The sequence below is a fragment of the Antechinus flavipes genome, chromosome 2 (genome assembly GCF_016432865.1).
Source record: "Antechinus flavipes isolate AdamAnt ecotype Samford, QLD, Australia chromosome 2, AdamAnt_v2, whole genome shotgun sequence".
Lineage (NCBI taxonomy): Eukaryota > Metazoa > Chordata > Mammalia > Dasyuromorphia > Dasyuridae > Antechinus > Antechinus flavipes.
The window spans coordinates 353,750,993-353,774,732 of NC_067399.1; the positions used below are offsets into that span (position 1 = coordinate 353,750,993).

Consider the following 23,740-nt stretch of genomic DNA (forward strand, 5'->3'; position numbering starts at 1 on the left):
TCTAATACATTCAACAACTTGAGAGAAGGGTGATGTCTCAAAGCCTTGCTTACACTACCCTTTATTTCCCTCTGTATTTTGAAAAGGGAAACTTCCTTAAAGCCTATAAAGAGTAAGACCAGAATGGAAATTATTTTTCAGTGGAAGTTTCATGCTATTTCAGTGCCTATATAAGGGAACATACCCAGGTAGCTCAGTGAAAAACAGGCTTAGAGTTTATTCAATGAGTCAAGAGAAACAGCTTCATCTAGTATAGTGAGCATAGAGCCTCAGAAGAAGAATCAATGATACATTGATATCCATTGATATTTAGACCTGAAGTCCAGAGTTGTAATTTGTTCCAGGCATGTGCGTTTCTCTACTTCTTTCAATCACTACTACGTTCTATACATATTTATTCCCTTTCCCAATGGATACTGCATGTAGAAGAATATGACTGATTTATGAGGGGACTATTATATTTTGATTACTCATGCTTTTGCTTTCTATTTCTTATCTAATAATAATAATAATATAATAAATTATAAGATTAGTTTTGCATTTGACTTCTAGTTTAGTAAATTTTAAGAGTTAGTGATCTTATTGTAGTTGATTTGTATAAATGGGAAGCATATAGGTGGGGGCTCAGAACCTAGAGTCATGAGGGTCAATGTATATTTCCTCCACACTAGTGTAAGCCCTAGGACCCTCTGAGTAAGTTGTAGCCATGGGACTGAAATTGATCCAACTCAGACCAGACTGAGTACAGTTTGTGGTAAATCAGCCAGCTTAGAGAAAGAAAAAAGGGATGTAGGTGCCATGCGAATACCACATTATTTATTTTATGCTCTTATCTTCTTACCCAGGACAAGGCCAGTTATACTGTCCTTTCAGAATTTCCTGGAGTATTTGTAGGACCTATTATTGGCTCAAGTCCTCTCCTGCTGTGTTTTACTAAAGTTAGGGGTCAATAAGCAATATCCCAGTTAAATCTAACCACTTAATATCTTTTAAATATATTTTATTTTATTTTTTATTAAAGTTTTTTTATTTTCAAAACATATGCATAGATAATTTTCAACATTTACCCTTGCAAAATCTTGTGCTCCAAAATTTTTTTCTCTCCTGTCCCCCCACTTTTCCCAGATGGCAAGTAAACCAATATATATTAAACATGTCCAATTCTTCTATACATATTTTTACAATTATCATGCTGCACAAGAAAAATCAGATCAAAAAAAGGGAAAAAATGAGAAAGAAAACAAAATGCAAGCAAACAACAACAAAAAGTGAAAATACTATGTTGTGATCCATACTCAGTTTCCACAGACTTCTATCTGTAACCACTTAATATTAATTAACTTTTACAAAGTGATATTTGCTTCAAAGATATGGCAAGAACTAATTTAAAGCTATTTTCACCAATACTTCCAGGGCATGTTCTTCCCTACAACATCAGCTATCTCCTTAGCTTCCTCTGTATGGAAAGGGAACATCAACCAAGCAAGTTGATAGAGTCTGTATATGCACCAGATTACACATTACATCTGTAAGGCATATGGTTCTGAGATTTTCCCTACACATTTTGAAAGTTAATTTATGGCTTGTTCAATTTATTTTTATGAGATTGGCTACTCTAAATACACTATTTTTTATTACTTATAATCGGGACATTTTCTATTTGTTAAAAATTCATTTGTCATTTTTTGCTATTATATATATATAATTGGGTAAAAATTTTCTATTATATAATTGGGTAAAATTTTTCTAATATATTTTCTTCATATTTTGTGAATTTTCCTTTTTCCTTTTTGATATTTTCAATTTGGTTTCCCTCTTTCTTACCTTGGATCAGATTAGTTGATAGTTTCTCACAACTTCTTTTAAACCATATCCAAGTTTTATTTATCATTAAAATTGAGACTTTCAAGGTGTTCGTTTCTGCCCTTTATAAAGGGAGTTTGGTAGGAGTTTGGTATTGCATCTTCTAGCTTTCCAAACAGCAGGGAAAGGAGACTGAGGGAAATAGGAGCAATCAAACCTTGAGCTAGCAGCATAGTGGATTATAAAATCACTAACTATCTTGGGAGGGGCATCTTGTTCCCTGATGCTAAAACTGAATAGGGCAGAAATGCAAAATGAAGTGCTCTGAGAGTCCAGTTTCTGCTCTCTATAAAGGAAAGCACTAGGAAGAGAATTTGTTACACATTCTATATTTCCACATATACTTACAGTCCAACTGTTCATCTTATTGTTCATTATACACAATACCACAGTTATCCCTTCCACATTACAACTTTCCCATCACAGTTTTGATATAGCTGGCATAAGAAATTAGATGAGAATTTTAGGGAAGTTTTGCAAAAGCTGCAAAAGATGACACCCAGAGGCCAGCAAACATCACAGAAAAAAATTTAGAAGCTCAGAAATGCATAAATATAGTAGTATACAAATTACATAAATATGGTATAATATAATATTAATATATTTTAATACTATAAATATACACAATTTCTTTTTTAAAGTTAAAATATGACCAAATACTTAACACAAATTTTACAATGGGTTACTTTTAAGAAAAAGAGAAAAAATTCAGACTCCTCTTCCTCCTCCTCCTCTTCCTCCTCCTCCTTCTCCTCCCTCCTGCTCCTTTCTTTTTTAGGCAATCGACTTCCCTCCCTGCCCTGTCTCTTTGGAAGTAGAGTGCAGGGAAGGGCGGCCATATGGAATCCTCTCCTCCCCCCTCCCTCTAAACTGTTCCAGACGGTTTTTATCAAGTTGTAGCTACCTGGTTCTTGGCTAAAAGCAGCAAACTGATTTGTATAAATATAAGGTTATAGTAAATATCTGTTTAGGATTTGTTATTGGAGGTAAAATTTCTTGAGTTTGTAGTTAATAATCACTGCATTTTCTTCCTCCTGTAACTGATTTCTATAATCAGAGCAATGGTCAATAAGAAATTGTTAATGCAATTCAATTATGTCATACCTTGCTGTTTCCAGTCTGGTTATCTCTAATCATTATATCCTAAATACCTGAGCAAATAAGTATTTAGTCTGGTCATCTATCAATTACTAGATATTGTGTATGGATATTCAAGTTTTTTTAAGGTTTATAACTAATAAGAGGCCACATCTTGCAGCAGTCCTTGTGGACCAGTCTTTCTATCTCAGAGACTATTCTAACTTTTCTTTGTTAGATTTGTTTTTGTTTCTAGATTTGGTCAAATTACAGATATATTAACTTGCTTCTGGGACCTAGATCAAGCTTTGATTGTAAGCAAGCCACATCACACCCAACCCCCTCCCAGGATTGAGCATCTCAGCCCATCTTCAGCAATCAAAACATTTAACACAGACCAGGGGCACACAGACAAACAAATCACACAGAACACAAAGCTCACCTAGACTGTCCACAGTCAAAAAGTCAGCTCCAGTGTGCCCTCCCCTCTTATAATCCAAATGGAGCCTGCCATTTTGTTTTGTTTTGTTTTGGTTTGGTTTTTTGGCCAGATGGTGTCTTAAAAATAAAAACAAAAACCTAGATTTATACTCTGGAATGCCCAGAGTTGTGCCAAATGGCACACAGAACCAGATATGTCTTGGGAGACACTTAGGTAGTGTCAATTGTGTCCAGTTTGACACTAATCAAAACCAAAGCCAAAACACAGACAGACAGATAGACAAAAATAGATCTAAGAGACACAAACTAGAGGATATTGTTCAACGTCTTGAATAATAACCTTCTCAGAATTCAATGCCCACCAGCCCATCAGCATTCTATTATTCTGAGAATCCAGATCAGATTGTGTCTTACTCTTCCCCTGTCCAAATCGAAACTATCCACTGTCAGGTGTGGCCCCAGCTGGTAAACTGCTCTCTTCCTGGAGCCTCTGGAGGAATCCAAAGGATTAACCTTTCTCAAGAAAAAGAAAACCTAGATCCCCAACTGTTTCCAGGCCCAAAGTGGAGACTTGAAATGTCTCTAACCCCTAGTCCCATTTTCAGTTTCTGATATCTCACTGGGGAGCTTCAAAATGTAATGCTGGAGAAACTGAGCAAGACAGAGATTAGAGAACAGTTTAATAATTTATTAAATAGAGAGATTTTCTGGGACCACATGACCCATGTTTGGTCCCAGGGCTGAACAAGACTATCATCTTAAAGAATCCAGGCCTGAGTATTAGATAGCAAGATTTTTTATAGAATAACAAAACAATGACATAGTGGGAGAGGTACCTGGTGGGGAGAGGTACCTAGGATGACATAATGGAGGGAGGTACTAGAGAGGTTACTGATATTCTAATGATGTCTAAAATGGCTATCCATTATCCATTATCCTGGCAAAGATTAAAAAGGAATGATTATAGCCTAGATATAAAACCTTTATCTCATCAAACATTAAGAAGGAAAGGTTATAATCTGAGGCAGAGTAACTAAATAGCACAATTGGGAAATTGGGTCAGGACATTAAAAGGGAACTGTGGCACAACATGCTGAGTCAAGGAGTATGGACTGCTTAGCCCATCTTGCATGATTATAAATTGAAATCCAAAATGGACCACTTCACAGCTTTAACGAGAATGCACTGGGGCAGCTAGTGGATAGAGAGCACCAGCCCTGAAGTCAGGAAGACTTGAGTTCACATCTGGCCTCAGACATTTAGCACTTCCTGGACAAGTCACTTAACTCCAATTGCTTTAGCTAAAAAAAAGAAAAGAAAAGAAAAGAAAAGAAAACATCATGTCAACATAGTTTCTTCACGTCAACATGTCTTCACATAGTTTCTTCATCTTTAACTATTTCCAGTTTTTATGGTATGAGATGAAACTTCATCAGTATTTTAATTTCATAATCACAGAACACGGTGTTAGAGTAGGGATGAATCTCAGTCTAATCCATACCCAAAGGAATACCCCAAATAGCATAAATGACAAATGGTTATTGAGTCTGTTCTTGAACACTTCCAATGAAGGCAAATCTATTCTCTCCCAAAAGCAAATCATTGTACATTTGGGCAGTTCTAATTATTAGGTTATACAGTAGATAGTATGCTGGGCTTGAAGACAGGATGATTTCTTTTCCTGACATCAAATATTGCTTCAGACACTTATTAGCTCAGTGAGTCACTTAACCCTGGTTGCCTCAATTTCCTCAGTTATAAAATGATCTGGAGAAGGAAATGGAAGACCATTTTAGTATCTTTGCCAAGAGAACCCTAATTGGGTCACAAAGAGTTACTTGACTGAACTACAACAATTATTAGAGATTTTTTTTCCCAACATCAAGCCCAAATTTGCCTCTTCCATTCACTGTTCCTAGTTTTGCCATATGAGGTCAGACACAATAACCTTTCTTCTCTACAACAGATATTGAAGAACGGTTATGTTTTTTTTTTTAATCTTTTCTTCAGATGAAACATATCCAGTTGTTTCAACTCATCCTCATATGGTCTAAAGTCAATAGTTGTCCTTTTCTTATCACTCTTTCTTCAATTGTCATACCTATAATTGAATATGGCTATCTATATGTAGTCTGATCAGGATAAAATACAGAGAAACTATACTATTCTTATTCCTGGAAATAATGTAGCTCAATGTTAGCTTTTTATTTTTCTTTTTTTGGCTGTTATATCTTATTGCTCTTCCATATTGGATTTATAGTCTACTAAAATCCCCATATCTTTTTTTTTTTTTTTTAAGACAAATAAATTGTTGTCTAACCATACCTCCTCAGTACTTGTGAAATTGAAAAGTTACACTTTTCTGCTGAATTTTACCATATTAGATTAAATCCAGTGCCAAAGCCTGTCAAGATCTTTTTGGATCCTGGTTCAGTCATTAAATATATTATTATCCCTCCCAGCTTAGTGCCATTCACACAAACATGCCACCTATGCTTTTATCCAAATCACTGATAAAACTGTTTACATAGCATAGGATCCCTGTTGGAATCTTTACAAACTGCTAACTCATTAGAGTTGATAGATTATTGAGTTGGTCTCACAAGGAGATGTTTTGGGCCAGAATCTGAAACAAGGTACTAAGTAGAACTAATTGATACAATGCTTGTGTTCACACTAGTACTCATTGGAGTTCACAAGTATGGGAGATTCACAAAGTAAACTTTGTAACTTTGTGAATTCATACCTCCCTTAATCCCTGCCTCCAGAAGGAGGAGTCAACCTTTGGGAAATCATATATAAAGAGACTCTTAGCTTTGGGTTAGTTACTTCAGGTTAGAGAGAGTTGCTTTGGAACATTGACTGGAGTCGGAGAGGAGCACTCTGGGAGAAAGCCCACAAGCCCTCTCTCCGAGGCAAGAGAGATTCATTCCATTTTCCACTTGGCTGGCTGGAGGCTAAAGAAAGCAGAGGCAGAAGCAAAGGACAATCTGTAAGAGCTCTTGGAACCAAGCAGAGAGATAAGCCTTAACTAACCGGGCTATTTTGGAAGGAGAAAATAAACGCTTGCATTTTTACCAGCTGGCTGCATTTTGGGTGATTATTGCTTTTGACTGAAACTAAGGCTGCCTCCAGAAAACCTCCCCGAGAAATATGCTTTTTCCCAGAGAGAACCATTATATTTTTAAAGAAGAAAAACACCCACAGATCCCTGCGTCTCACTATCATATTGCCCTTGTCATATCATATCATATTACCAGTTTAATTATCTTGTCCAAAAAGGAAATAATAAGTTGTCTTCATCTATTTTTGGTGAAACCATGTTGACTCTAAAATCAGCACTTACTTTTCTATATGAATATATAAATCTTATAAAAGGTCCATTCCTAGAAAATTCCTATGAATTTCCCCATACTTTCTCTTATTGGGAAAGTTTCAGATGTTTTTCTTTGATAGCTTTTAGCTTTAGATTAGTACATTTTTATCATAGTAAGGACACATTACTTTATCTTTGTGCTTTTTAGTATTTTTAATGGACATAAAAAAGTATTACTTATATATCAAAGACTTTTTAAGCAAGCCATGCATTTCTGTGATGACATCCTTTACTGCATTTCTTTGCATTTCCTAATTTTTAACATGTTGTAGTTTATTTATGCCCACCATGCCAATTTCTATTGTCCTTTAATAATTCTTCAAAAAATGTGGTCTTAGACTTTTACAAAAATCTTTTCTTTTATCGGGCTATTTCAATTTATAAGTCTTCAACAGAGACTACTACATATCTAGATATCAAATAGAAAAGTCAGTCTCTGTCCTCAAGACAACTTTTTGCTTCTAATCCTCTGTAGGCTAGGGAAAAAATCATTAAGTTTGTTAAAAATGATGTCCAAAATTAGAATGATGAGACCATGAAAAGATCTTTCTTCACTCATTCTACTGAGAATATCATATATAAATCTACTCACTATCCAGATAATCCTAGCCCTTCTGCAATGATTTACTTGCTATCAGTTCTGTACCTTAAAAGTACAGGAAGACTAATGTGGAAATATGTTTTACATGATTGCACATGTATAACCTATAATCAGATTGTTTGCTGTTTTAGATAGGGAGGAAGGGAGAAAGGAAGAGAAAAAAATTATAATTGTATTTTTTAAAAATAAAAGATTTCAGGGCAGCTAGGTAGTATAGTGGATAGAACACCAGCCCTGAAATCAGGAGAATTTGAGTTCAAATCTATCCTCAGACACTTGTTTGTGTTCACACCAGTACTCATTGGAGTTCACAAGTATGGGAGATCACACAGTAAAGTTTGTAACTTTGTGAATTCACACCTCCCTTAGGTGTGCCTCCAGAAGGAGGAGTCAACCTTTGGGAAATGACTTTATTTTCTTGAATATCAATTCATGTAAATCTTCTTTAGTTTGTTTAGCTATGCCATATGAATGGTGTACCATCATTGTAGGGCAATTTCAAACAAATTTCTAAATTTCACTTGGAGATAATGATTAACAAGAACTAAAAGTCAAAATTCAGGAAGGAATATGTGATCAAACCTTTTGGCACCTGTTGAAGACTGTTACAAATTGAAAATGTGAGACACTCTGCTTCTCATAGAGGAATTAATTAGACCTTCTGATGAGCAAAGTCCCTCTGTTTTATTATTATTAACTTGATGTTAATAACCAGGACATTGGGAAAAAGTGATGTCATACTTGGCATCATGATACAACATAAAATATTTTCATGGATCTGCTAAACTGTATGACAATCAGGAACGATGAAGATATAAGTAAATGAGTTCAAAAGGCATTTGCAGATGAACAGTTGGTGTCAGACTTATCTGGGGAGTAATCAGTTCAAGATTTGGGCTAAGAGTAAATTGTATGTTGGTAGTTCTTTTTGAGTGCTGAAGTTCTTTTTAGAGTGTGTAGCTTGAGAGAAACGTTTGTTTTTATTGGGGTGGAGGGCTAAATCCAGAATTTAACCCTTTCTTTGGTTAGTGGCAACTCTTTCCATTTGACTTGCAGCTGAAACCTTCCATTTGTATTGGGTTCTTCCCCCATTATAATGTCAGTGTCTTGAGGACAGAGACTGACTTTTCTATTTGATATCTAGAGCTCAGCACAGTGCTTTACCCATAATAAGCACTTAATAAATACTTTATTCATTTATCCTAAAAGGATTGGAATCTACCTACAAAGAAGATATTCATTAGGAGATGAATAGACAACATTTAAGCCTGTGAGCAGGCATATACTATAAAAGAGTGCAATATCCACTGCAGTATTGTGAACTTGATGATACTTTAAGGTACAGAATTGATAGCAAGTAAATCATTGCAGAAGGGCTAGGATTATCTGGACAGTGAGTAGATTTATATATGATATTCTCAGTAGAATGAGTGAAGAAAGATCTTTTCATGGTCTCATCATTCTAATTTTGGACATCATTTTAACAAACTTAATGATTTTTTCCCTAGCCTACAGAGGATTAGAAGCAAAAAGTTGGAAAGGTAAGGATGGGCTGATATTGAAAGGCCTCCACAAAGGAAATGAAATGACCACTGACATTCTAATAACAGAAGAGGAAACAGATAAACTATAAACAAAGTGAACATACTGAAATATCTCAAGTGATCCTCAGTTCTGATGGTGGGAATATTCCTTCCAACAATCAGATTGAAACTCTTCTTCACTTTCTTAGTCAATTTCCTAAGTTGTGCTGGCCAAAAAATTACCAAGCTTCTAACAATGTATAACCAGAAAAACTCAAAAAAGTATTGTTTCCTAGAGCCATTTTGTGAAAGAACAAATAAAATGATTGAAGTATAATTACCATCAGTGTTACAGAGGACAATTACTTAGTTTGGGTGACCAAATTATTGTAAACATTTAACTACAATTTTTAATTCTATTATTGGCTAGTAATGTTAGGTGGAGTGCTGTGTACAATTTTATTTTTAATATGTTTAAGTGAAGGCAGAATGACCAATTAGTGCAATACTTTGATGATAAACTATCATCATTTTTTTTTACTTAGTAATATTCTATTTTTTCCAGTTACATGTAAAGAGTTCTCAAAACTTGTTATAAAAAATACTTTGAATTCTAAATTTTTTTCTCTTCCTTTCTCCCTTCCTCCCTATCTAAAACAGCAAACAATCTGATTATAGGTTATACATGTGCAATCATGTAAAACATATTTCCACATTAGTCTTCCTGTATCATCATTTCTTAACCTAAAAAAAGAAAATTAAGTGTAGATCCTAGAATGGAAACATTTTAACTGGATGTCAAGCATTGTAAAGTTTTGTGTTCATTAACAAATAGATAAATGAATAAAGTTTTTATCGCGTGCTTACTATATGCAACTCATTAGAGACACAAATAGAAAAATAAGATAGTCCTTGATCTAATAACAAATTTGCTTTTATCATTATGGAGCTTCCAATCAATTTTGCTTATGTAAAGCAATGTTCTTTGCATATGCAATTTTACCATATAACTGTTGAGTGAAATTTTTTACTCAAATATTCCAGGTAATAATTGCTTCAGTTCTCTGATAGTTCTATTAGGCCACTTATATACAACATATTTTAGTTTTATGGTGTAAAAGATTTAGGCTAATATTACTGTTGTAGAATAAAAACTACTTTTTTTAAATTAGTAAAGATTGATGAAATCTTTTTTTTTTTTTCTTTTTTTGCTGAGGTAATTGGGGTTAAGTGACTTGCCCAGGGTCACATAGCTAGGAAGTATTAAGTGTCTGAGGATAGATTTGAACTCAAGTTCTCCTGATTTCAGGGCTGGTATTCTATCCACTATACCACCTAGCTGCCCCGAAATCTTTTATTTTTAAAAAATACAATTATAACAACAAACAGTTGACCATCTGGAGGAAAAGACTTCTTTAGGAAGTAGATCACACTCCTTAAAGGACTAAAGTTTCATATATAAATATACACAGACAGACACACAGACACACATACATATATATACACATGAATAGAAAAAATTATACATGTATGTGGATATAATATTTGTAACCCAAATTAGTGTAACACTTCCTAGCTGTGTGACTGTAGACAAGTCACTTAACCCCAATTGTGTGAGCAAAAAAGAAAGATAAAGCTAGCAGTTATATAAGGAAAGAATGGGGCAAGGAGGGCTATGTGATTGAAATCTCCTGAAAAAAAAGCATTTTCAAGAGTTAAGTAATTAAAATAACTGGCTTCTACATTACTTTTAACCATGTATATAGTTTTAAAATTTCTATGAATTTTAAAGCATTCTTCTTTGCATTTTTACTTGAATTCTGCATTTATATATTCAGCAAAGTGTGGAAATTGCCCAGATCTTGTTTAACCAGTAACTCTAGATTAATAAATTTTGAGAACAATTCTTACATCTTCAGAATTCTGAGAAAGAACAGGTAGTTTAGCAATTATTTGGTTTTCTTCCAAAGATAGTTCTTGAAATTCTGTATTATTTAGCTCAATTAGTTCAATATGACTTGTGCTTAAAGAGATTTGAGATAGGGCCCAATTTGAGGTAGTTCAGAGTGTCCATTCATAACTAACTAAGCTTTCAATATGATATTAGAGGCAGGTTAGACTAGTGAAGCTATTCTCAAGCTTTCTGATCACAAGATTCCTTTACGCTTTTAAAATATAAGATCCCAAAGAGCTTTTGTTTATGAGGATTCTATCTATTGATAATTATTTTATTAGAAATTAAAATTAAGGCAGCTGGGTAGCACAGTGGATAAAGCATTGGCCCTGGAATCAGGAAGATGTGAGTTCCAATGTGGCCTCAGACACTTGAAACTCATTAACAGTGTGACCCTAGGCAAGTCACTTAATCCCATTGCCTTGCCAAAAAAAAAAAAAAAAAAATTAAAAACTATTATGTTAACATTTTAAAATAGCTATATCAGGAGAGGAAAGATCATAAAGCATTGTGGCGTTAGGAATACACCACATAGCATGGGGGAGGGGTAAAGAGAAAGACACCACAAGGTAGAGTGCTATGGCAGACTAACCCCAAAGAGTCAGCATCAAAGTTATGGGCCGTAAGTAGCTTTAAGGGGAAAATTTAGCCTCAGAGACTTGATATAACTTGAATTTCTAATTGGATTACTTCTAGTGAGTTGGACCATGGAACTAAATTTATTTTCATTATCAGTCTTCTTCCTGCCTGCTCCAGGAAATAATTTTATCAATGTTTCAGTTTCTCTGCCATACCCCCTCCCCCACTCAGGAACTCATCCCTCATCTGTAAAAAGACAGGATTGGAATAAATTAGCCCTAAATTCTATTACTTTTTGAAATTCTACGACCCTGCAGTGGCAAACCTATTGAGTGAAATCAGTTTGGCAAAAATTAATTAAATAGCTTCTGTGTTCCATTTTTTCTAATCTTTTGTCCAAAGAAATGCATATTAAAAATATCTTATAAAATGCCTGAGGAATTTGAGGCTTACATTTAAATAGCAAAAAATAATGCTTTCTAATTTGTAATGAAGGAAAAAATGGAATGCCACTTAGCAACAAAAAAATAATAAACTTAATTGTATCAAGAAGTAGAGGTAGAGGAGATAAAGAAAAAAATAAATCATCTTGAAATAAGAATTTAAAAAGAATTAACATAGTCATAAGCATTCAAAAATTAATGACCACAATACAACAAATTTTACATTTTCTGTTCTTTGGTTTTAAAATAGAAGATTAAAAAAATTCAGTTTAAGGAGAGAAGCTGACCATGAAATATCAGATATTTGGTTGGTAGTCATGACTCTACTTGATGGCACCCCTTTATTGCACAGGTGTCAAAACAGTACCTCTCTCTTTTTTTTGATACAAGTATACAGGACTTTTCTGACTTGGAGAACTTCTAAAAAAACTCTAAAGCTTTTTAGTGTTCACTACACTATGCATTTCTTTGGACAAAAGGTTAGAAAAAATGGAACACAGAAGCTATTTAATTAATTTTTGCCAAACTGATTTCACTCAATAGGTTTGCCACTGCAGGGTCGTAGAATTTCAAAAAGTACAAAACTACAGCAGGCTATTGGGATACGCTAGGATTTTTTCAAAATGTATAAGGAGAATTTAGCAGAAGAGGTAAAGTAAACTGAGAAGACTTTGATGTACAGCCATTCAGCTTTTGTTATGTGGCGATAACCTTTACGTTTTGCCATACATGATTCCTGGGAAGACTTTAAACATTTTTTTCTTTTCTGATCTATATTATACACATTCATCTTGAAAAGTAATTAGGTTGCAACTTACTGAGATAAATGAGCTGTCTCAAGGTGACAGAATCTGTGTTGTGTTATAAACGAGACCTAAAGAGATTCAAATGATAGAGGGGTTCCTGAAAATAGCCTGTCTTGGCAGAGATTACCCTATAACGGAAAGCACCAGCATCTGTGAAAATTATTCTGGAATATTTTCTATTTATAAACATGCTGAATTTCTAATGCTTTGAAAAAACTATAGCTTAGAATTAGTCAGTTTGCATTATATTGTTATTTTCTCTTTCTGAGATTATTTCATAATCTATTTTCACAATTTAAATTTTAATTTACTGTTTCGCACCCATTATGTTAGGAGAATTGTTACTCATTTGCTACTTACATTTGAAAAAGTTATTCTACTCCTCAGTTTATGTGGTAAATTACAAGTTTGTGTAATGCCAAAGAAAGATAGAAATTAGAGAGTTTTTAATATTTTATTTGGATTTCTGAGAGGGAGAGATTTTCTGGGACCATTTTTGGTCTCAGGGCTGAATCAGACTTTTGTCTCAAAGAATCCAACAGTCAATATGAGATTCCCATGAAATATATATATATATATATATATATATATATATATACACATACATATATGTATGTATCTATATATGTGTGTGTATGTGTGTGTATATATATGTATATACACACATATATATACACACACATACACACACACACATGGCTTTAAGCTTGGATAGACAAAGGCAAGGGGTGAAGTTCAAACACTGGTGAAAGGGAATTTCCAAGAAGGGGACCATCAATCAGGTTCTGACAGATTGGAGGTAGGACCATAAATTCTTACAAATTAAGAGGATTTAGGTGTCCAACTAGAGCCAAAAAGTCTGAAACTTAGAAATCGAAGATGCCAATTAGGTATCTGAGACAGGACAATCTGGAGTTTTATCTTTTGGAATGTCAAATCTCCACAGCCCTATTTATCTCAGTTCTAATGAGCAGAAAAAGGGGGTTGCAACCAGGGGGGTTGAGGTAGAACAATTCAAGGAAGTGAGGCAGGACAATTTAGGGAAACTGAGGCAGAACAATAAAAGAAAACTGTGGCACAACATTTGTAGTGTGCATTCAGGAAAACATAGGTGACAATTTTAATACTTTTTGCAAAAAAAAAAAAAAATCCCCAAACAAAAAACAATCCATTGCTTTGTAGTGGAGTATTAAAATTAGAGTGAAGACATCTGCATTCAAAGGCTAGAAGTGAATACACTTCTTTACATTTGTAACTTTATTTCTCTGACTTGTTTCATCTGTAAAATGAGGAATTTGAATAGGAGTCCTTCCAAGATCATCAACCCTATGGTCTTATGCTGGGTTTATTTTGGGAAACATTTTGTGGGATCTGAGATTCCATAAATCTTTTGGGTTAGTCTAGGGCATTTGAAAAATTATGTTAGTTGTCACAGGAGAAGACATTTGTAGAGATGACATTAATGACACAGGCAATCCATCTGAAAGTAGGATGATAAGGTTCATTAAAGCCATTTTTTTTCTTTAAAGAGATGGAGAGAAGTAGTTTAAGAGTCATGTACCTGATTGGGGTGGGGTGGGGGAAACCTGCAAACAATTATTTACAAACAAGACATTGACAGGACAAATGGAGCTAATCCCAGAGGGGGAAGGGAAGGAAAGGCTCTTGTAGAAGCCTCTTAAATTGGGATTTGAAGGAAACCAGAAAATCCAGGAGGTAAGTGTAAGAAGACAGAGAATTCCAGGGATGAGGGGCAACTAGTGAAAATAAACATACAGAAGATGGAGTTTCATGTGTGTCATAGATCACTGAATAACATAAACATGAACATCAAGTAAAAGAAAATTGTAAAGATCTTCCTACAGGTTGTGAAGGGCTTGAAAAATCAAACAGGCTACTGATTTAGTAGGGAGTCATGTAGGTTAGTGACAAAATCAGATCTCTGCTTTAAGGAAGATAATTTTGATATCTGGGTGGAGGATGAATTAGAGGAAGAGAGACATCAACTAGGAGGCCATTGCAATAGTTGAAGTGTGAAGTCATGAGCATGGCCAACAAGATGCTAACAGTGTTAGAAGAATGAAGTGTGAGTGTGTGTGTGTGTGTGTGTGTGTGTGTGTGTGTGTATAAAATCATATTCTAAACAGATTATATTACAGTGTCTGTTATTAGACAAGGGCACTTTGAAGAAAGAATAGATCAGGTTTAGATTGGATGACTAGAAAGAAAATGCTAACCTCAACAGTAATAGGGAATTTTGGAAGGGACAAGGCACAGAGGGAAAACATAATCTGTTCTGTTTGGGACATGCTGAGTTTGAAATGACATCCCTTTTGTAATGTCCAGTAGGCAGCTGGAAATGATAGATGAGATAACTTAATCTGTGAGACCATGAATTAAAAATTAGTTAAATGATGAAGTATTAATTATTATGAATACTCTTTAAAGAGTACAACTAGAAATTTTAATTATCAAATTCTGCCTAGAATAATTTAAGAATACTTAAATATAATTACAAAAATTGAATTTAAAAACTATATTTGCTCTCATTGTTTCTTTTATCTTTCTTTCTCATAGAAAATTGTCTTGTCCTCTATTTTTAATGTTGGCCAAGCACTTTGGTGATTCCTTGATAATTCAAGTTACCACAAAATAAATTTTTTCAATAAAATTTTAAATATTTTATTTTTCCGAATACACATAGATAGCTTTCAATATTCCTTTCTGCAAGATTTTATGTTCCAAATTTTTATCCTCTCATCCCTCTCCCCAAGATAGCAAGTCATCTGATACAGATTAAATATGTACAATTCTTTTAAATATAATTCCATATTTGTCATGTTGTGCAGAAAAATCTAACTAAAAGAAAACAAAAACAAAAAAGAAAAAGCAGACAAACAAAAAAAGATGAAAATACTATGCTTTGATCTACATTCAGTCTCCATAGTTCCTTCTCTGCATGTGGATGGCATCCTCCATCTCAAGTCTACTGGAACTCTGTCCTGAATCACTGCATTGCTGAGAAAAACCACATTCAACAGTTGATCATCCCATAATCTTGCTTTTACTGTATAGAATGGTTTCCTGGTTCTGCTCACTTTAGTGTGCATCAGTTTATGTCTTTCCAAACTTTTCTGAAATCAGTTTGCTCATCATTTCTTATAAAACAATAATATTCCATTGTATTCATGTCGAAATTTATTCAGTCATTCACCAACTGATGGGCATCCACTCAATTTCCAATTTTTAACACAAAGATGCTACAAACATTTTTGCACATATGGGTCCTTTTCCCTCTTTTATGATTTCTTTGAGATACAGACCCAGTAGTGACACTGCTGTATCAAAGGATGTGCAGTTTTAATAGTCCTTTGGGCATTGTATCCGTTCACAATTCCACTAACAATGTCTTAGTGTCCCAGCTCTTCCATATCCCCTCTAACATTTATCATTATCTTTTCCTGTCAATTTAGCCAATCTGAGAGGTGTGAGGTGGTACCACAGCCAACAATACATTTTTAATTAGCCCGTTAGTTTGGGCTCTTCAAGTCCTATGTATTGTTTGACTTGACCTTTGTTTTCTTTTATTGGGGGAGGTTACACTGTTACCCCTGGCATTTTAACCAAAGAATTTATTCATTCTAGACAAAGAAACCGCTTTTCACTTTTTTCTTCCTACCATCCTCAGTGCTTAGCACACAACTAACGTTTACTAAAAGCTTGGTTGATTGTTTTTCATAGGAGTCTTAGGCAACCGGATTGGCCCTCTAAATCGCCACACAGAAAAATGGAATAGGAATTAAGAATAAATACACAGCAGGTAGAGATAGGAGAGCTATCCAAGTGCTCAGGGAAAGAGGTTACAAACTGGCAGGCCTGGTTCTGTCCGCAGTAAACAGAAGGAGCGGTTCATTTCTACGCATGCGCTACTTGAGCCCTTTGGGTTGGGTGAATTATGGACATTGTAGTTTCTACGCCAACGCGTATTAGTACTTCAGCTGTCGGCGGCAGCCTCCAGGCTATTTCACCTTAAACAAGCTCAAACAAAATCGCCTTCGCTCTCTTTATCCCCAGGCCTATTTCATTCTCCTGGTCTTCAAAAGGCTCAGTGGCAAATTTAAAGTGTAGGAGATCTTGGGGAAAAAAAATCTATAACCTCTCCGCCTTTTACTCGTAGAGTTAAGGGTTACTTTTTTCACAGAAAACCCGCGGCTCCTTTAAGATTGAAATCCGAAGATTAACCTTCAGATCTTGGCCCCACCCCATGCTCTGCGAAGCGTCTCTGCTGTTTGGTCGAAACCAAAAACAGGGGGGAGGAGCGTAAATTATATATAGTTGCGGAAATGATTCAGGTCTCTGATGTTGAAAGTTCTTTAATTTAGAACTGAAATGAATATCAAGGTAAATTGGGTGAAATAATGGGAAGGGTTCGAGTCTTACAGCACGTAGTCGATGTTGCCTTTCCCCTTACCGGCTCTGCCAGTGGTACTCCTCAGTTGCCCAGGTGCGTTCACCGGCACTGGGGTCGGCAGTGGGATTTCCTAGTGGGGGTCGCTGCGGTTGCAGTCGTACCTCTGGACCATGGCTACCGGAGGGGGTTCCGGAATGGTCCTTGGTGTCGTGGACGGACCTGGAGCTGCCGCTCAGCTTTACTATGGACTAGTTTTGGAAAAGCTGCGCAACGTGAGCTTGAGTTGAGGCCAGGGCCGGGCCGGGGCGGGGCGGATGGGGGTGAGTGTGAAGGTCGGGGGTCGCAGGAGTGGGACTGGGGGAGAAGAAGCTGGGACCGGGATTGCTGAGTCCCGCAGCAAGCTTTGGGGGTATGAAACGGAGAGTCGGTTCAGTCAAGTTTTAGTGGCCTTCTGCGGAAGTATAACTGTTGTACCAGGACGAATGAGAGATTGTGGCTCTGCTAGGATCCTACATCCAGCGCAGAGGCCTTCTGGTCCTTCTCATAAACGAGGAAACAGGTTAAGAGACTTGCCTAGCGTCATTCTGCTAGTAAGTTTGAGAGGCTAGATAGACTGAATCTGACCTCAAATACCTATGTAACCTTGATAGTCACTTAACTTTCTGAATTCCGCTTTCTTCATTCTTAATTCTTTGAAATTATATTCAGGAGACATTTATTAATTAGTATTTATTAGGTGCTGGGTTGAAGGGGAGTTGGATTAAATGGCCTCTGAAATGCCTTATCTAAAACTAGATCACTGGTCCAAATGTGGCTTTATGTTAAGTAATGCCAATAAAAAAAAGTTTTTTTAAAGTTTGTCCCATTATACAGTCTCATAAATAATGTTTTGGAGTATCTCTTTTCCTACTGCTCTTGTATTGTAATTGGTGCTTCAGGTTCAGAATTGAAATGAAATGAGACACTTGTAGACTGACAGTCAATAAAAGGAAGTTTACTTAAATATGGCAGGAAAAGAATATGTAGCAAGGATGCCACATTGATTATTTGGGCATTGCATTCCTTTGGATGATGGTTCTGTGTTGGAATCTTTACAAATTGTTAAGTCATTAGAGATGATAGAGACAATAATTATCTAATTTAGTATGATTGATCTGATCTTACAAGGAGATGTTATGGGCCAGAAGAAACAAGGTACTAAGTGGAACTGAGAAACAATGCTTGTGTTCACACCTTTACTCTTTGGAGTTCACACATTTGGGAGATTTTAGGGTTTAGTATGAAATATCCAAATTCACATCTCCCTTGAAGCTCTCAGGGCCAGAGACCACTCTGGGAGAAACCCATAATCCCACTCTCTCTCAGAGGAGATCATATATACGAAACAGACAGAGGCTCTTTCAGGGAGTTCAGCTGAAAAGACTTGAGGGGACCATCAAGTCCGGCAAGTCAGTTCAGGAGAAGCCCTCTCTTGGAGGCGCAACCAGATTCACTTCATCTCGCACCACTATGGTGGCTAGGCTCCTGCACTTCCTCCACTGAGACCAAGCTGGTCTGAAAGGCTCTCCAGAAAGCTGCCCAGCTTTCCTTGCCCACCCAGGCAAAGAGGTGCTGGCTGGAGGCTGAAGAAAGCAGAGGCAGAAGCAAGGGACAATCTGCAAGAGCTCTTAGAACCAAGGAGAGAAAGAGGCCTCTAAGAAAAGTAACCGTGCTGTTTTGGAAGGAGAAAATAAACATTTGCATTTTATCACCTGGCTGCGTTTTGAGGTGACTACTTTCAACTGCAACTAAGGCTGCTTCCAGAAAACCTCCCCAAGAAACCTACTCTCCCAGAGAGAACCATTATTATATTTTTAAAGAAGAAAAACACCACTGTTCTGTTGACCTGTTGTCCAAAAGCCTGGCTTTTTAGTCTTTATGCTATCAGAAAATGATGCCAGCAGTTTGCTGCTTAATCCTTTGGACCAATTAAGTACCTAGAACAATTTTAATATCTTACAAGGAAAAATTAGCCAACCCATGGTAGGGGAAAAGAGGGAGTGGAAACGATAGCCACAGAATATCATACCCTTTAGTGGCAGGGTCATAAAGATCTAGTAGGTTTTCCACCATTTAGATGCCCTTAGGATCTGTTGTCTGAGGGATACCAGAAGTCTGGCATAAGTTTGGGAGGAAGAAGAGAAAAACCGAAAACAAAAATAGCATAACCTTTTGACCTCCATCCTACCTTTCTCTCTAAACAAACAAGATTATAGCCCTCTGAAAAAGTGATAGAATATGAAAGAGAGCAGTGACGGAAATTCCCAGGCTTTACCTCCTCTCTTTTTAAGGTCTGAGGCCCACATTTGAACTGTGTGGTGGTTCATGTGATGTAAGTTGCATCTTTGTAGTTTAAAGTATCAAGTAATGATGATTAATAGAAGCTGCAGAACTACAACACAGATATGGGTATTTTGGGTGTGATTACTCATTTACATCATTGGTCAAGGTGATTTGTAGTAAAGTAGTCAAGAAGCATTACATTCTTATGTGAACCTTGTCCTGGTGTTAGACTCAATACAGAGAATTATCTACTTTGTGCTCTCAAAGAGGGCCCATCAGCCATGATCTGTTCTCCTTAGGAGAGTATTGGGAGAAAAGAAGGAATGTCAAAAAAAATTTTTTTTTCAGTTTCCTAATTTTTTTATTTTATTTTATAATAACTTTTTATTGACAGAACCCATGCCAGGGTAATTTTTTTTTTTACAACATTATCCCTTGCACTCACTTCTCTTCCAATTTTTCCCCTCCCTCCCTTCACCCCCTCCCCTAGATGGCAAGCAGTCCTATATATGTTAAATATGTTGCAGTATATCCTAGATATAATATATGTATGCAGAACCGAACAGTTCTCTTGTTGCACAGGGAGAATTGGATTCAGAAGGTAAAAATAACCCAAGAAGAAAAACAAAAATGCAAATAGTTTACATTCATTTCCCAGTGTTCTTTCTTTGGGTGTAGCTGCTTCTGTCCATCATTGATCAATTGAAACTGAGTTAGGTCTCTGTCAAAGAAATCCACTTCCATCAGAATACATCCTCATACAGTATCGTTGTTGAAGTGTATAATGATCTCCTGGTTCTGTTCATTTCACTTAGCATCAGTTCATGTAAGTCTCTCCAAGCCTCTCTGTATTCATCCTGCTGGTCATTTCTTACAGAACAATAATATTCCATAACATTCATATACCACAATTTACCCAACCATTCTCCAATTGATGGGCATCCATTCCATTTCCAGTTTCTAGCCACTACAAAGAGGGCTGCCACAAACATTTTGGCACATACAGGTCCCTTTCCCTTCTTTAGTATTTCTTTGGGATATAAGCCCAAAAGTAACACTGCTGGATCAAAGGGTATGCACAGTTTGATAACTTTTTGGGCATAATTCCAGATTGCTCTCCAGAATGGTTGAAATTGTTCACAACTCCACCAATAATGTATCAGCGTCTCAGTTTTCCTGCATTCCCCTCCAACATTCATCATTATTTTTTCCTGTCATCTTAGCCAATTTGACAGTTGTATAGTGGTATCTCAGGGTTGTCTTAATTTGCATTTCTCTGATCAATAGTGATTTGGAACACTCTTTCATATGAATGGTAATAGTTTCAATTTCATCATCTGAAAATTGTCTGTTCATATCTTTTGACCATTTATCAATTGAAGAATCACTTGATTTCTTATAAATTTGAGTCAATTCTCTATATATTTTGGAAATGAGGCCTTTATCAGAACCTTTAACTGTGAAAATGTTTTCCCAGTTTGTTGCTTCCCTTCTAATCTTGTTTGCATTAGTTTTGTTTGTGCAAAGGCTTTTTAATTTGATATAATCAAAATTTTCTATTTTGTGATCAGTAATGGTCTCTAGTTCATCTTTGGTCACAAATTTCTTTCTTCTCCACAAATCTGAGAGATAAACTATCCTATGTTCCTCTAATTTATTTATAATCTCATTCTTTATGCCTAAGTCATGGACCCATTTAGATCTTATCTTGGTATATGGTGTTAAGTGTGGGTCCATGCCTAATTTCTGCCATACTAATTTCCAGTTATCTCAGCAGTTTTTATCAAATAATGAATTCTTATCCCCAAAATTAGGATCTTTGGGTTTGTCAAACACTAGATTGCTATAGTTGACTATTCTGTCTTGTGAACCTAACCTTTTCCACTGATCAACTAATCTATTTCTTAGCCAATACCAAATGGTTTTGGTGACTGCTGCTTTATAATATAATTTTAGATCAGGTACAGCTAGGCCACCTTCATTTGATTTTTTTTTTTCATTAATTCCCTTGAGATTCTCGCCTTTTTATTGTTCCATATGAATTTTGTTGTTATTTTTTCTAGATCATTAAAATATTTTCTTGGAAGTCTGATTGGTACAGCACTAAATAAATAGATTAGTTTAGGAAGTATTGTCATCTTTATTATATTCGCTTGGCCTATCCAAGAGCACTTAATATTTTTCCAATTATTTAAGTCTGACTTTATTTGTGTGGAGACTTTTTTGTAATTTTGCTCATATAATTCCTGGGAATGTCAAAATTTTGATCCTTTAGGAATTTCTGCTAAGGATCTCTTGCCTTTTTCCATGGAGGTTAAATAGATAAGTTTTATCTTCCTCAATTGCTAGAAAGCAAGCCACTTGCCAGCAGCAATACCTATGGTTCTCCATTCCTCCCTAGAAAATAGTTATCCAGTGATCATTGGAGTTCTAAACTGACAGTATTATGAAGGGACTTCTTTATTTTATTTTATTTTTTATTATAATAACTTTTTATTGACAGAATCCATGCCAGAGTAATTTTTTACAACATTATCCCTTGCATTCACTTTTGTTCCAATTTTCCCCCTTCTCCTTCCACCCTCTCCCCTAGATGGCAAGCAGTCCTATATATGTTAAATATGTCACAGTATATCCTAGATACAATATATGTATGCAGAACTGAACAATTCTCTTGTTGCACAGGGAAAATTGGATTCAGAAGATAGAAATAACCCAGGAAGAAAAACAAAATTGCAAATAATTTACATTCATTTCCCAGTGTTCTTTCTTTGGGTGTAGCTGCTTCTGTCCATCATTGATCAATTGAAACTGAGTTAGGTCTCTGTCAAAGAAATCCACTTCCATCAAAATATATCTTCATACAGTATCATTGAAGTATATAATGATCTCCTGGTTCTGCTCATTTCACTTAGCATCAGCTCATGTAAGTCTCGCCAGTCCTCTCTGTATTCATCCTGGTGGTCATTTCTTACAGAACAATAATATTCCATAACATTCATATACCACAATTTACCCAGCCATTCTCCAATTGATGGGCATCCATTCATTTTCCAGTTTCTAGCCACTACAAACAGGGATGCCACAAACATTTTGGCACATACAGGTTCCTTTCCCTTCTTTAGTATTTCTTTGGGATATAAGCCCAGAAGTAATACTTCTAGATCAAAGGGTATACACAGTTTGATAACTTTTTGGGCATAATTCCAGATTGCTCTCCAGAATGGTTGGATTTGTTCACAACTTCACCAACAATGTATCAGTGTCCCAATTTTCCTGCATCCCCTCCAGCATTCATCATTATTTTTTCCTGTCATCTTAGCCAATCTGACAGGTGTGTAATGGTATCTCAGAGTTGTTTTAATTTGCATTTCTCTGATCAATAGTGATTTGGAACACTCATATGAGTGGTAATAGTTTCAATTTTATCATCTGAAAATTGTCTTTTCATATTTTTTGACCATTTATCAATTGGAGAATGGCTTGATTTCTTATAAATTAGAGTTAATTCTCTATATATTTTGGAAATGAGGCCTTTATCCGAACCTTGAACTGTGAAGATGTTTTCCCAGTTTGTTGCTTCCCATGAAGGGACTTCTTTATTTGCAAATTATATTAAGCAACTGGTAACTACTTTTGCTCATGCTGGTGTCCACACTACTGCCAATAAGGTCTGTGTTACTGTTGAGTTAGTTTTCATTGGGACCAACGTTTCATCTGCTACCTCCTTCTGCAGAGCACTGTGTGCTCAACCTACTGCTGTTGTATTTTCCCCTCATTCTGCTGAAACCACATGTTGATCATTCTGTCAAGCCAGGCACAGCTCCTCTGTGCCAGGATCTAGCATTTCCTTCTTTTCCTGCAGTGGTGTCTGAGCACTCTACAAAGAGGCTGCCCCCTGTGCTGATTGAGAACTGCTACTTCTTAACTTTAATAATGGTCCTCTATGTCATATTGAGAGTACTGCCGCTGCTGTGGAGGTGCCACTGCTCTTTGCCTGGGGCTGCCTCTTTTGAGTCCTGACAGTTGTCCTTCTGTGCCAAGGAGAATATTTCCAGGATTACTCCTACCCGTCAGGGGAAATTCCAGAGAGAGAAAGTTAATAGTTAATAATTGAAAGGAGTGAAGCAGAAACTTTTTCTGCTAATAGGTCAATATATCCCCTCTGTATATCAGTAGGTTTTTCTTTGTTCAAATTCTCAATTCTAGAAAAGTCTCTGCTCCAGGAAGCATATTATTTTGTCATTTCAAGTACAATCCCTCTCTTCTCCTTTCCCCTCAGTGCCTTGCAGGTTTAACACAGTCCAAACAATACAGTTCCCTATAGTCTATCTAGTGTTTTTA

At 36.0% G+C, this 23,740-nt stretch overlaps 1 protein-coding gene across 8 annotated transcripts in view; it reads left to right on the forward strand.

The window, feature by feature from the left end:
• MIA2 (MIA SH3 domain ER export factor 2) overlaps nt 1–23,740 on the forward strand; it is a 134,592-nt gene that overhangs the window by 34,412 nt on the left and 76,440 nt on the right. Inside the window, exon 1 of one of the 8 annotated variants that reach the window (XM_051978065.1) lies at nt 16,968–17,064. The exons of 6 other annotated variants lie outside the window; for them this stretch is intronic. In XM_051978065.1, the coding sequence (XP_051834025.1) occupies nt 17,053–17,064 (12 nt within the window). In that variant the 5' untranslated portion in view covers nt 16,968–17,052. Of the gene's footprint in view, nt 1–16,967; nt 17,065–17,238; nt 17,347–23,740 lie in introns of those variants that run through there. One more of the 8 variants, XM_051978064.1, reaches the window with a different exon arrangement.